At 44.1% G+C, this 12630-nt stretch overlaps 1 protein-coding gene across 4 annotated transcripts in view; it reads left to right on the forward strand.

The window, feature by feature from the left end:
* Window positions 1-3524: 3524 nt before the first annotated feature.
* The window catches only part of LOC308058470 (amine oxidase [flavin-containing] B-like), a 55374-nt gene continuing 46268 nt past the window's right edge, over window positions 3525-12630 (forward strand). For 2 of the 4 annotated variants that reach the window (XM_080374278.1, XM_080374279.1), the window contains exon 1: window positions 3579-3794. In XM_080374278.1, coding sequence (XP_080230404.1) covers window positions 3749-3794 — 46 coding nt within the window. In that variant the 5' untranslated portion in view covers window positions 3579-3748. Of the gene's footprint in view, window positions 3795-12630 lie in introns of all 4 variants that reach the window. The other 2 variants (XM_080374281.1, XM_080374280.1) reach the window with 2 other exon arrangements.

The following is a 12630-nucleotide window of genomic DNA, read 5'->3' on the forward strand; positions in this document are numbered from 1 at the left end:
ATGAGGCAAAGGTTTTTTGTCTTCACATATCTTCGAGGTACAAATGCAATAATCAAAGTAAAAATGTAGATGGTCTCATTAGACTGCTTTCTTTTCTAAGAAGCTGATAAATATATGACCTTAACAATGAAGACATCACATCTATAAGTACACAAAAAGGGTAAGCAGGCAGCTAGGCAAGGACCTTGAACAGACCTCAGATAAGGAAAAAGAGAAATAGAGAAAAATAAGGTATGGGGCAATAAATTTTTTTCCACAAATTTTCATAATTTTTAAAGCAAAATATTAGTTTTATCAAAACAGATTTCACCAGCACAAAATAGAACTGAATGCCTAAAACTATCTGGAACTGCAGTCATGATATTCATAACTACAGTGATGAAATGAGACTGAAATCTTGTCTACAATAGAGTATCCTAGACTTTAAACACATTACGTATGGCAGTGCAGCTTATTGCTTACCTCATCAAAAGGATTATGTGTACTAGCTAACTACTTCTTAGGACCAGCATCGTCGGAAAGAAATTCAGTTCAAGTTCTGAAGTATATTGGTTGATTTGTCACATTCAGAAAATTGAAAGTGAATGAAAAAAATGTGCACAAAGAGGCAAATTAATCAGGGCCACTGCCCTCTCCCCTTCCTCTTTTACTCCTTTTTCTTCTCTCCTTATCTACCCTGATCTCTCCTTTTACCAGCAACCAGCCTGAACCTCAGAAATATTAATGTAGCATTCTGCTAAGCATATAAAAATCAGCAGTGCCCTTCATTTGTAATGGATTTCCTTGTATATTCCAAGAAGTGACCTGGTTTCCTCCCGACCCCCAGATGATGGCTCAGTCCCTAGCACTCTGACATCCCTTGCCCCTCTGGCATGCCTTCTTCCAGCCAAAACAGAAAATACTCATGATCATGGAGGAATCGCATCCCCGTAAAAGGTAAGTGCTGCACATGTTTTCTGGGTATCACTGCTGCAATTATTAATCTAATAGTCACAAAGTAATAAAGATATCAGGTAAATCAAATGCAAATTTCATACTTCAGATATTGAAACAGTGATAAACTATTTTCAGCTAAATATTGCTCTTCCTCTAGGACTTTTTTTTAAATTAATCCTTATTTTAACCTTCCCCTTACGGTGAAATCATGGGGTTTAGTTCACTAGTTCTTCAGATTTTGAGGGGCTTTCATCCTAAAGGCTGGACTTCATCTGTCTATTAGCACACACCCTGGAGAAAGAGTGGGTAAGATACGAGGAGAGGAGATATTCAGGTGAAGAGGGCTGGAAAAGGGATTAAACACAGGGCAGGAGAAGTATGGAGAACACATCTTTAGGGAATAAGAGATGAAGAAGAAATAGGGAGGAAAGTGCAGTGGAAGCATATGGAAATTATTTTTTTGGGAAGAATTTTTTTATGGTGAGGGTGCTGAAACACTGGAACAGGTTGCCCAGCGAAGTTGTTCATTGAAAATGTTCACGGTCAGGTTGGATGGGGCTTTGAGCAACCTGATCTAGTGAAAGATGTCCCTGCCTATGGCAGGTGGGGTTGGACTAGATGATTTTTAAAAGTCTCTTCCATCCCAAACCATTCCAGAATTCTGTGGAAAATATAATGTAACCAATAGACAGTATAGTTTTAAGGTAATGGGTATTTCATCCTGGGGTGTCAAGAAGATGCTAAAGCATTAGCACTGGACATCAAATTTAGTGCCCACAAAGTATCATCCACTGTGCATGAGACTGAGGATGGAGGTGTCCTAGCAAACTAAGCATGTCCAGGACACAAGCTCAGGTAGTGCCCTTTGATCATAGAATTGTTTGGGTTGGAAAAGACCTTTAAGATCATTGAGTCCAACTGTAAACACAGCACTGCCAAGTCCACCACCAAACCATGTCCCTAAATGACACACCTACACGTTTTTAAAAAAACTCCAGGAATGCTGACTCTACCACTTCCCTGGGCAGCCTGTTCTAGTGCATGACAACCCTTTCAGTGAAGAATTTTTTCCTAATATCCAATCTAAACCTCTCCTGGTGCAGCTTGAGGCCGTTTCTTCTTGTCCTGTCACTTGTTACTTGGGAAAAGAGACCAACACACACCTCGCTACAACCTCCTTAAAGGTAATTTTAGGGAGTAAGAAGGTCTCCCCTCAGTCTCCTTTTCATCAGGCTAAACCTCTGTTCCCTCAGTTGCTCCTCACAAGCCTTGTTCTCTAAACTATCAGCTCCATTGCCCTTCTCTGGACAAGCTCCAGCACCTCAATGTCTTTCATGTAGTGAGGGGCCCAAAACTGAACACAGTATTTGAGGTGTGGTCTCACCAGTGCCGAGTAGAGGGGCACAATTCTGTTTGCTAGCACACCTCCTGGCACTGTTTGGTCCATGTCCGCCAGCACAGTGCCACACAATGCCTAGGCAGGACACAAGGAACCGCACAGAGAAAGAACTGTTCACAGAAGTAAAAGGATGGGTTCATGAATGATCATTAGCTTTCCAAACAGTTGATCTAGACCTATTTTTATTCTGCTTCCTGACCCCTACATTTTCTTCCCTCCCATTCTCCCCCAAAAGGCAGGACTGCACCTACTGTCATCAATATTTGTGACTACCATCACAGCTGCCCCTGTGTCTGTACACCATAAACTACCACTTTAGGTATTATGGAAGAGCGACAGGGAATCCCGTCCAGACTCTCATGGCCTGCTTCTTTCAATGTGTGGCTCCAGGAACTGGAGAATGACACAGACTGAACAAGTGTCTTTGGCTCGGAGGAGTCTTGGAGCTGGGTGCCTTCTGCCTTGAGCCTGCTGAGTGTGGAAGTTCAGGTGTGATTGACATGACTCCTGGTGTGATCTGTACAGATAGGCCTGACAGAACGTTTGCATGCTTTGACCATCCCCAAAGCCAGTTATCCTGGAGACAACCCCATGGTAAAGCAGAAACCGAAGCAACAGAAAACACCGGCTAGGTGTGTAGGGGACCAGCCTAAAGGCTCCGGGTGAATTTGATGACACTGTTGCTTCTGGATGAGCCAGTCCTTTTCCCTATGTGTGTGTCTCTTGGCGCTCACAGCAGACCACTCTGTGCGGAGGCCGACCTGGAGGAGCACTGATGCATGCCACCATGGAGCATCATGAACTGTGTTGGCACAAGGCGCAGCTCATTTTGAGCGACATGCAAGAAAAGCACTAACTGGTCTTCCAAAGTCCGTACCACCAGTCCTGGCAGCAAAAGGTCCCCTCTGGGTGGCTGCAGAGGGTGCAGAAACAGACTCCAACATTCCCATGGCTTTTGGGGAGCGGAGGATGGTGAGCCCGTGGCTGCAGCACCTCGGGGACTGCGCTCCTCAGCCAGGGCCATGCTGCCCCTCCAGACCCTCCGGGAGGCAGGAGTGAAAACAGCAACGCCTGTGGCTCTCGCCTGGGTGAGTGAGGCCGGTGCGAGGGGTCACCCATGGCCGGAGTGTCAGCGGTCCCTCAGCAGGAGCCCTTCGCTCCACGCCCCGGGCGCCCCCCCCCACCCCGGCGGGTCCCCCCACCCCGGCGGGTCCCCCCACCCCGGCGGGCCCGGCGCAGCCCCCGGTGCGCGGCGGGACGCGACGCCGCCAGCCCTCGGCCTCGCATGACGCGGCGGGAAGTGGCGTCCATCGGCGAGGCGGGGCGGGGCGAGGTGGGGTCCGCCTGGGCGACGCCGGAGCCAGCCCAGAGCCGCCGCGGGAGGCAGCGAGTGGCCGGTGCGGGGGCAGAGCCATGACCGAGAGCTACGATGTGGTCGTGGTCGGGGGTGGCATCTCAGGTGGGTCCGGCGGCCCGGGGCGGGGGGGTCCTGTCAGCCCCTGAGGCGCCGAGCCTGGGGCGACCCATCGCCGGGCGGGTGGCGGCACCCGGGGCGCAGCCTGCTTGGGCGCCGTCGCCGCGGGTGCCCCGCAGAGCGGCCGGTCGGGCCGGCCGGGGGAGGGCGGCGGTCCCGGCGTGGCGGACGGAGCATCGCGGCGGCGGCGGGGCCGGTGCTCGCCTCCTCCCCGGCCGGGGCGGCCGTTCTCCGGGAAGCCCGAGGTGCGAGCGCGTCCCGACCCGCTCGGCGGAGCTGGCCGAGTCCGGTCCCCATAATTCAGGCTGAATGCCGCATGGTGCAGGCAGCATTTTCTTAATCTTTATTTTATTAATTTTATTTTTTTCATTTCGATAATTTTTATTTTATTCATTTATTATTTTTTTAGTTTTCTGGTTCTTCCACTGTCCAGCCCCAGCATCCCCTGAGCCTGTGTAATCCTTACTGGAGACCCTGGAAGTTTTGGGCAGGTGAAGCTGTACATGCTGTGGCTGCGCTGACCCACAGCTGTTGTGCAGAGGCCCTTGGTCACAGTCACATACGACTAATTTAAATCTTGGGGTGTCGTCTGTTTAGAGCAGGTAGACACTTAAAGGAAAAATGCCTGAAATGAGTTGTGTTGTTCAGTAAGTTTCTAGATCCTCACTCAGACAGGTGCGGATTTGAGAGCATGATCAGTCCAGCAGGAATGGACAGCAGCCTGTAAGCCATCCTGCATGGAGTGGCCATCTGGTCTTTTAACCTAATCCTGGCTAGAAGACCTCTGTGCCTGCCCAGAGTGAATCTCTCTCTCTCTCATGCATTTTTTTCAGACACACATGCCAAATAAATTGTGTATGGCCAGTAGATAATTTTTTTCCTGTGTCTTTGACATTGACATATCAAAACAGTTGCTTTTTAGCCTGTTAGCATTGGGAGTTATGCAGTGTGATAGCTCCTGTGCTGTATGTTAATCTCCTCAGTGCGTAATAAGTATGCATACATCCACAGATCCAAGTAATATCTTTGGCCAAGCTGCAAACAAATTACTCGAGATGTGTTACAAAACATGAATTTATTCATCCTTTTTTTACATGGCTTTTAATTTCAACTATTTTTTATATATAATTCTAGATGTCTGCTTAACCATTATATTAAGGTGTGCAATTTGAATGATATACAAAATGCAGTGAACAAAATCATTGGCATTATTTCCTAAGGATGATTCTCTGATAAACTGCCGAATAATTGAATGTTTCAAGTATGTTTATGAGATTAGCAAAAATTAACCATTGCTTTTCTATACTGCACAGTTGATTCTGAACCCAGTGGTATGGCTAGTTTTTGACTTAGACCATGTCTCACAGTGGAAGTCAATTACAGAAGGTTAACCAGTGGTAACTATTCATGCCTTCTAAACCGAAACATTTCCAGTGTGGTATTTTTGTATGGCCATAGTGCTATATTTCCTCTGTTGAATGAGTTAGTGTAACAGCTTTTAATATACCCTTGTTTTTCATGGTTGCCATGGGAATATTTTCATGGCAGGCCTGCACAGCCCACACAGGTTTTTTTGAAAGAGCAGTCGGAACAGAGAAGCAGTGCTGTACCATATGGTATGCTTCACTCTTTGCTACCTGCAGACAGCAGCAAGTGGCAGGGGGTGTGAGGAACCATTTTTCTATTTACTTCTTTTTACACCAGATCTTCACTAAAGCACTTTGGTTTCATGCTGTAGCAACTTTTCTCCTGCCCTCACACAGAGGCTGGAAAAATACACGTGCACAAAAATTATTAATGAGTAAGCACATTTCTTCAGTCACTTCTGTTTAGCTACTAGTTACCACTCCAGATCCACCTCTGTCTTCTGCCTGCACACTTCTCTGTAAATCATTGACCTTGCAGTCAGGTGGTGAAACTATGGTTTTCTATCTCCCTGCTCTGATTGAAAACTGCTTAAATGCCAAACTGCTACAGAGACGTCTTCTGTCCACTGGAGAATGAACCATGTGATTTTTAAAATGGGTCGCTCCTTGGAGGTTTGTTATTGCTCCAGATTTGATGTGCGTTCCTTCAGAAAGTCACTGTTTTTGAGCCACCTGAGACTGTACTGTTACTGCCTTTAGGTGAGGAAGGCATCAGCTGGTGCACAGCTGTGCGCCAGTGGAAATCTCTGGTAATGTTCAGGTGTGCTCAAGTTAGCTGCTACAGTGTAAGCAAAGCAGAAAAAAAAAAGTTGTTGGGCTGATGTGAGAATGTGAACAAACAGGTTGCAGAGATGCCACTCAGCTTTCTCTTTTCTATTTATTTAGGTTAACGCAAGCTGTCCCTTTGCAGTATTCTGAGCCTCTTTGGCAGCAGTTCTGCCTGTCATTTTATACAGATTTGATTAGTAGGGTCTAAAATTTAAAGAGTAAAAAAACCTGATAATGGAATAGCAGTGCAGAGTCCTTCACAACCCTGGAAGTCACTGTTCTCCTCTGAAGGGGCTGTTGTTTTATCTAAAGTTAATTACTTTGCTGAATCATTTTCAGTGTCCTTTATTGCAGGTTTGCTGAAAAGCAAAGAATAAACCTAAAGAACTGGCTAATTTAAGTGTTATGTAATGAAAATCTACTCAAATTTAGTCTTCATTAATTTATTTCAAGTCTACAAGAAAAGTCTGTGGCTTCTCTGAAGATTTCAGATCATCTCAATACAGTTGATGCTAATTGAAGACCTTTGAGGAACAGGAGGATTTACTAAGGAGTAGATTCTGTTTTATGGGTGAAACTTCTGCTGAAGTCACAGAATCACGGAAAGGCCAGAGTTGGAAGGGACCTCTGGATAACCCCCTGCTGAAGCGGGTTCTCCTAGAACAGGTTCACAGAATCATGTCCAGAAGGGTTTGGAATGTCCCCAGAGAAGGAGACTCTACAACCTCTCAGGGCAGTCTGTTCCAGTGCTCTGCCACCCTCAAGGTAAAGAAGTTTTTCCACATATTCAGATGGAACTTCTTGTGTTTCAGTTTGTGCCCATTGTCCCTTGTGCTGTCACTGGGTACTGCTGAAAGAGCCTGACTCCATCCTCTTGACACTTGGCCTTAAAATATTTGTAGACATTGATAAGATCCCCTCTCAGTCCTCGCTTCTGCAGGCTAAACAGGTCCAGCTCTCTCAGCCTTTCCTTGTAAGGGAGATGCTCCATTTCCCTAATCATCTTTGTAGCCCTCCACCGGACCCTCTCCAGTAGTTCCCTGTCTCTCCTGAACTGGAGAGGACAGAACTGGACACAGCACTCCAGATGTGGCCTCACCAGGGCAGAGTAGAGGGTGGGGATAACCTCCCTCGACCTGCTGGCCTTCAAATTTTTGTGAATGGTATAGATTAAAAAGGAATATTTTAGAAGAAAATTTCCCAACTTAAAAATGTGTATATGAAAACACGTAGCCACACACAGTGTGTAGTATGCCTGGTATGAAAGAATATTTAGATCAGAAACATAACAGGTCCTCATAGAGCTGGAACTTGCATCATGACAGGTTCTTCTGTTTGCTCAGAGCTGTCTCTTTCTCTTTGAAGGGCTCCTTAATCATGAGGACGGAAAAGACTATGAGAAAACTATGAGGTTGTGTCATCAAGCTTGCTTATCTTCTTGATAGAGACACCAATGATGAAATTTTCTTAAAATCAAATCTTGGAATCTGTTTGGAGGTTTAGTTTTAAAACTCTCCATGTGTTTTCAAAAGTGCCTTCCTGTCCCTGCTTTTGCCATGAGGACCTCTTCCCTTTTTTTGTTTTCAAAGAAGTTATCAGATTTTATCTTAATGTTATGCCAGTCCTACTTAAGAAAATGTTTCTCTTAAATTTCTGTTGCACAGATTTTAAAATCAAATTCAGATATTTTTTTTTTCCCTGAAAGGTGAAGCTTTTTCTTAATTAGGGTGAATGTTATTTAAGTTTACTTAGTGGCCTACTGTAAGATAAAATATTTCTATTCAGACATTAGGTTCTTAAAATATTTAGATACCTATTCTTCTGTTATTGAGATGCCACTGTGCTCTGTACTTTTTTTCTTAAGCCTTGCTTTGTATTTGTATGAAATGATCTAATATGCTGTATAATTACAGTAGTGCTCACTGCATCTGTGAGCCAGTTTCAAATTACTTTAAAACCAAAATAAAACAGAACAAACAAAACCAAGTTAGGTATTTTGGGGGCTATTATCTGCAGATGTTCAATCTGTTTTAAAATAGACTGAAGCAGAGGGCAAAATTATTTTTCAAAACAAAACTGGGATATGATGTAAGAAAAGTATACATGAGGTGCGTAATCTTCACGAGTAACTTGTTTGGTTTTGCTCTGTGGTAGTAATATACAATGTCATAATAGTCCTCCTTTGAAAAGATAGTTTACCAAATGAGACGCTATTTTTGGAGAACGTTACTAGCCTAGGATTCCTATACTAGATGCCCATTTGGAGAGGTAAAAACCCAGATCAAAACAAAATGAGGGCATGGATTAAATAGTTGTGAATGTGTGAAATGGAGTGGATGTGTCTGTGGAAGGACTGTGACCCTTTCCGAGGGATACCACCCTCTCTGAGATGCACTGCAGCAAAGGTAATCCAGGGCACTTCCCTGTCAGTTGACATGATGAAGCTCCTAGCTCACATTTTCAGTCATATGTCTCTGTATCTGCCATCAGGAGGTTCTTCCTTTTGTGTTCAACTATTCTCATGGCTACTGTGAAGGAGTATGAGGCAGTTAGGTGGAGCCTCCCATTTGATTTCTAGATATTTTTTTCAGAAAAAAAAAAAAAGGCAATATACAGTAAACACGACAGAAAGCAACTGCATAATGTTGTGAAATAGTTTGGTAGCCTAGGCAGCAGGGACAGCACTTTTAATTTACTGACTGATGCCTCCTGATTGGTCTGAAAGTTGATTTGATAAGAAGCTTTCCAGTCTACCTGCAGGAGCTATCTCATCTGCCAAGGTTCAGAGCTTTTCCATTAGCTTAATTGATCATTATGAAAGGGTGCTATTAGGGAAAGTTCATTCAGTCTGTTCAGAAAAATGTGAAAACCACCCTGGAAAGAGCAAAAAGGGTCAGTTAGGATAGCAAAAATTTGGGCAAGGGATTCCTGGGTAGCTATTATGGAAATAACTGGTGGAGACCCCAAGTTTTTGTGTAGCAGTTTATGTAAGTCCACAGGATCTTCTTATTTTTACTGCTGAATTGCATCTTCTTTTGACAGCAACAGTAGAGACAGGAGAGGCTGAAAGTACTATGTAAGAAAGTTCAGTGCATTGTTTACTTGGACAATGAGCCTCAGTGGTGCTTTTAGTTGGGTAGATTTGTCAGTCTAGTCTAGCACTTGACTAGAACCTAATCACACTGCTGGTGGTGGTACGTATTCATCTGCATTAATGTATTGGTCAGATCAAGTGTGTACCTTGAGCAAATCTGATTGATGCTACTTACTGCTTTATAGTGTGCACCACAGAGCAGGCTTAGAGCATGCTCGTTGGATTCCTTTTTGCATAAAACCAAATGGGAAGACATGCTCTATGAGCTCACCTTTTGAGCTTCAATCCCTAATGGGGATTCAGCCTGTAGGGTCATACAAGAGCTACTCTGAAATAAAGCCCCTTTAATGTATATAGTATGGATACTGGGTATTCAGAATACAACTGTTTTACTCTGAAGATTTGCTATTCTGCACTATTTATTAACATAGACACTGCAAACTTCCTGTCTTGGGATATTTTTGGCTTTGCAGTTCAAAGGTAGTAACATGGAAGGAGTAAGCGTTTCAATTTTGTGCTCTTCTTCCATGATGACACAGTTAAAAATAGTTTACTTGGTCATCCTCACAGCGGATGTACACCTGCATCCTCTGTCTTGTGTACTTTTTTCTTTCTTTAATTTTCTTGTAGCATCAAGAGATTACCAAAAGATCACATTCTGTGTACTTTTGAATTTTGATTTCCTCATTTTACTCCTTGGTGCCGTTAAGGACAGGAGTAATTTTGAAGACACATAATTCAGCATGCTTCCTCCCCTGTAGCGAGTAACCTCAGGGTCAGTCTCCAGCAAACAGTAAGATGTCAAATGACACTGTGATGCGAGTCCAGGTCAAATAGCAGTGCCTGCAGTTGCAGGGGCTGTGAGGAGCAGCCTGCTGCCCTGGCTCCATCCTGGGAGTGCTTGGGCTGTCTAACATGATCTCAGGAGGATGTAAGGATTTAAGCACAGCTGGTGAGTGGGGGTGGTATTATCAAAAGGTGGAGAACTGTGGCAAAAAGTGAAGTAGGCATGTTTGTACTGCCTAAGCAGGCAGCCTGAGCAATGTGAGCTGATAGTCCCACAGGTAAACTTCCAGTGCTGCTTGTAGTATCATAAACCAAGTTTGCTCTGTACTTACATGTCTTACACCACAGTTAATGACAATGAATTAGGCCTTATTCATAATTTAGTCAGTTGAGAAGGCTTTTATTCTTCAGAAGTTACTATTCTGTATGTAAACAATCTGGATAATTTTGGCACGTTTCCCACTGGCGCAGTTTCCTTCTCTGTAGCAGAACTGACAACTGTAGTTAAGTAGTTCTGTCACTTAAAGATAAAATGCCATATTGTCTCACTGCCCCTTCCCAGAACAGGACTCGCTTGCCTTTGTGTTTTGTGTCAGTTCTATAGCAGCTACTTCGCAGAGTGCACTGATACAATGGTGAAGTTTACCATAGTTACAAAAGTTTGCTGAGCAATGCCATAGCGGATTGAGGACCTTCTTTTGGTTTTCCTTTACAGAGACTGTCTTGATGCACTTACAAAGCTCTCAGTTACGTTTCTGAAATCAGTCATCATTCATAGAGTCATAGAATGGTTTTGGTTGGAAGAGACCCTTAAAGGTCATCAAGTCCAACCTTCCTGCAATAAGCAGGGACATCTTCACCTAGATCAGGTCGCTCAGAGCCCCATCCAACCTGGCCTGGAGTGTTTCCAGGCATGGGGCGTCTACCACCTCTTTGGGCAGCCTGCTCCAGTGTTTCAGCACCTTCATCATAAAAAATTTCTTCCTTATAGCTAATCTGAATCTGCCCTCCTTTAGTTTAAAACCATTACCCCTTGTCCTGTTGTGACAGGCCCTGCTTAAAAGTTTGTCTTCATCTTTCTTACAGGCCCTCTTTAAGTATTGAAAGGCTGCAGTAAGATCTCCCCAGAGTCTTCTATTCTTCAGGCTGAACAACCACAGCCCTCTCAGCTTCTCCTCACAGGAGAGGTGCTCCAGCCCTCTGGTCATATTTGTGGCCTCCTCTGGAGTTGCTCTAACAGTTCTATGTCTTTCCTGTACTGAGGACTCCAGAGCTTCAGCCAGCGCCTTCAATTTCTTGAGGAAATTCCACTCCTCTCATTACAGTTTCAATAATTTAATTTTTACACAGCCATTTTTGAACTTAACGTGATTTTCTTTCTGGGCTGATAACCTCTTTCATCCTTGTAAACTTATGTCAGGTATTAAGGTTCTTGCTGCCTTGTGAGATGGTTTGTCAAAATGTGATCGTTCATGTAATTCACTAGCTTTATTTCCTTATGGACTGATTCGTATCTAAGATTTATATTTTGTTACATTGTATGATCCTTGTTTAAAGGTTGGTTTTGCTGATTTCACTGGTCAGTGTTGGTATTTTAACCATGAATGTCTGGCATTCTTTTAAATAACCCACCTATGCACTTGTATTTTTGCACAGCCTTTTCTGTCTTGTTAGTCTTCTGTTCAAACAACTTGCTTAAAAGTAATGTCACTGTGAAGTCCCTTAGAAACTTCATTTATTCCACAAACCATTATTATGACCAATATTTGGGGCTGGAGTTCTGTAAGGGAATAGAAAGAGGAATGGTCTTCATCGTTGTGGAGACCCTGAGTTCTGGATAAGTCAGCAAAAAAGAAGATGCTGGAAAGTGCCTGTCAAGCCACAGAGGAATTTCATTGACGTAAGAAATGGTGATAATATTATTTATGGGAAGACCAGGCTTCCAAAGAGAGAGTGAAATATTTTCAGGGACAAAGCTGCCCAAGGGAATTCAACACTTTTTTTTCTTGTCCCGCATCTCTTCTCTCCAATGTCCTTCTTCATGCTGCCCCTATTGCCAGACTGATGTTCCCACCTCACTAGCAAGCATGTGGGGCTGCTGTCCCCATGCCATTCACAGCCCCATGGGACTCGGCTGGATGGACTCAGTTAAAGGTGGAATGGGTTCTTGATGGCATCAGGAGCAGTAGCAACTATGGATGGAGAGCAAGGAGCTGCTCAAGGAAATGACGGGCATCAGGATTTTCATAGGGGGTCTATGTGTGCTTGTGAAGAAGAAAGGAGAGCAGGGGACAGGACGGGGGAACACAAAGCGCAGACCATTCCCAGAAGAAAGGGTTGTCCGTCTAGAAAGTGTGAGACCTCCTGCACTACTTCTGGTAACTGGTGTGTATGGCAAAATATATCATAGATGCGCTAATTCTTAACACTGGCTTAACACTGAAGAGCCTGGCTGTGGTTCATTACGGCCTCTGGCATCTTGCAGTTACAAGAATTAGGTTATGGTGGCAACCAGTGTTCAGCATGTTTCAGGTGGTTGAAGAGTTCCATGAAGTTTTAATTCATTTGAAACTTGTTCATCTTACTTTGTACTATTCAGCTTCATGGTTTTCAGTTTCCGCGATATAACTCAGCTGGGAGTGAAGGGGGTGGGGCAGAGAGATGCCTGTATAGCCTCCTGCCTCCCAGCCAGCTGGTCTTTATCTTGATGATATAATTCATATATAAAACATTGAATGCTGTCTGG

The sequence above is a fragment of the Falco punctatus genome (assembly GCF_963210335.1).
Source record: "Falco punctatus genome assembly, chromosome: 2".
Taxonomy (NCBI): domain Eukaryota; kingdom Metazoa; phylum Chordata; class Aves; order Falconiformes; family Falconidae; genus Falco; species Falco punctatus.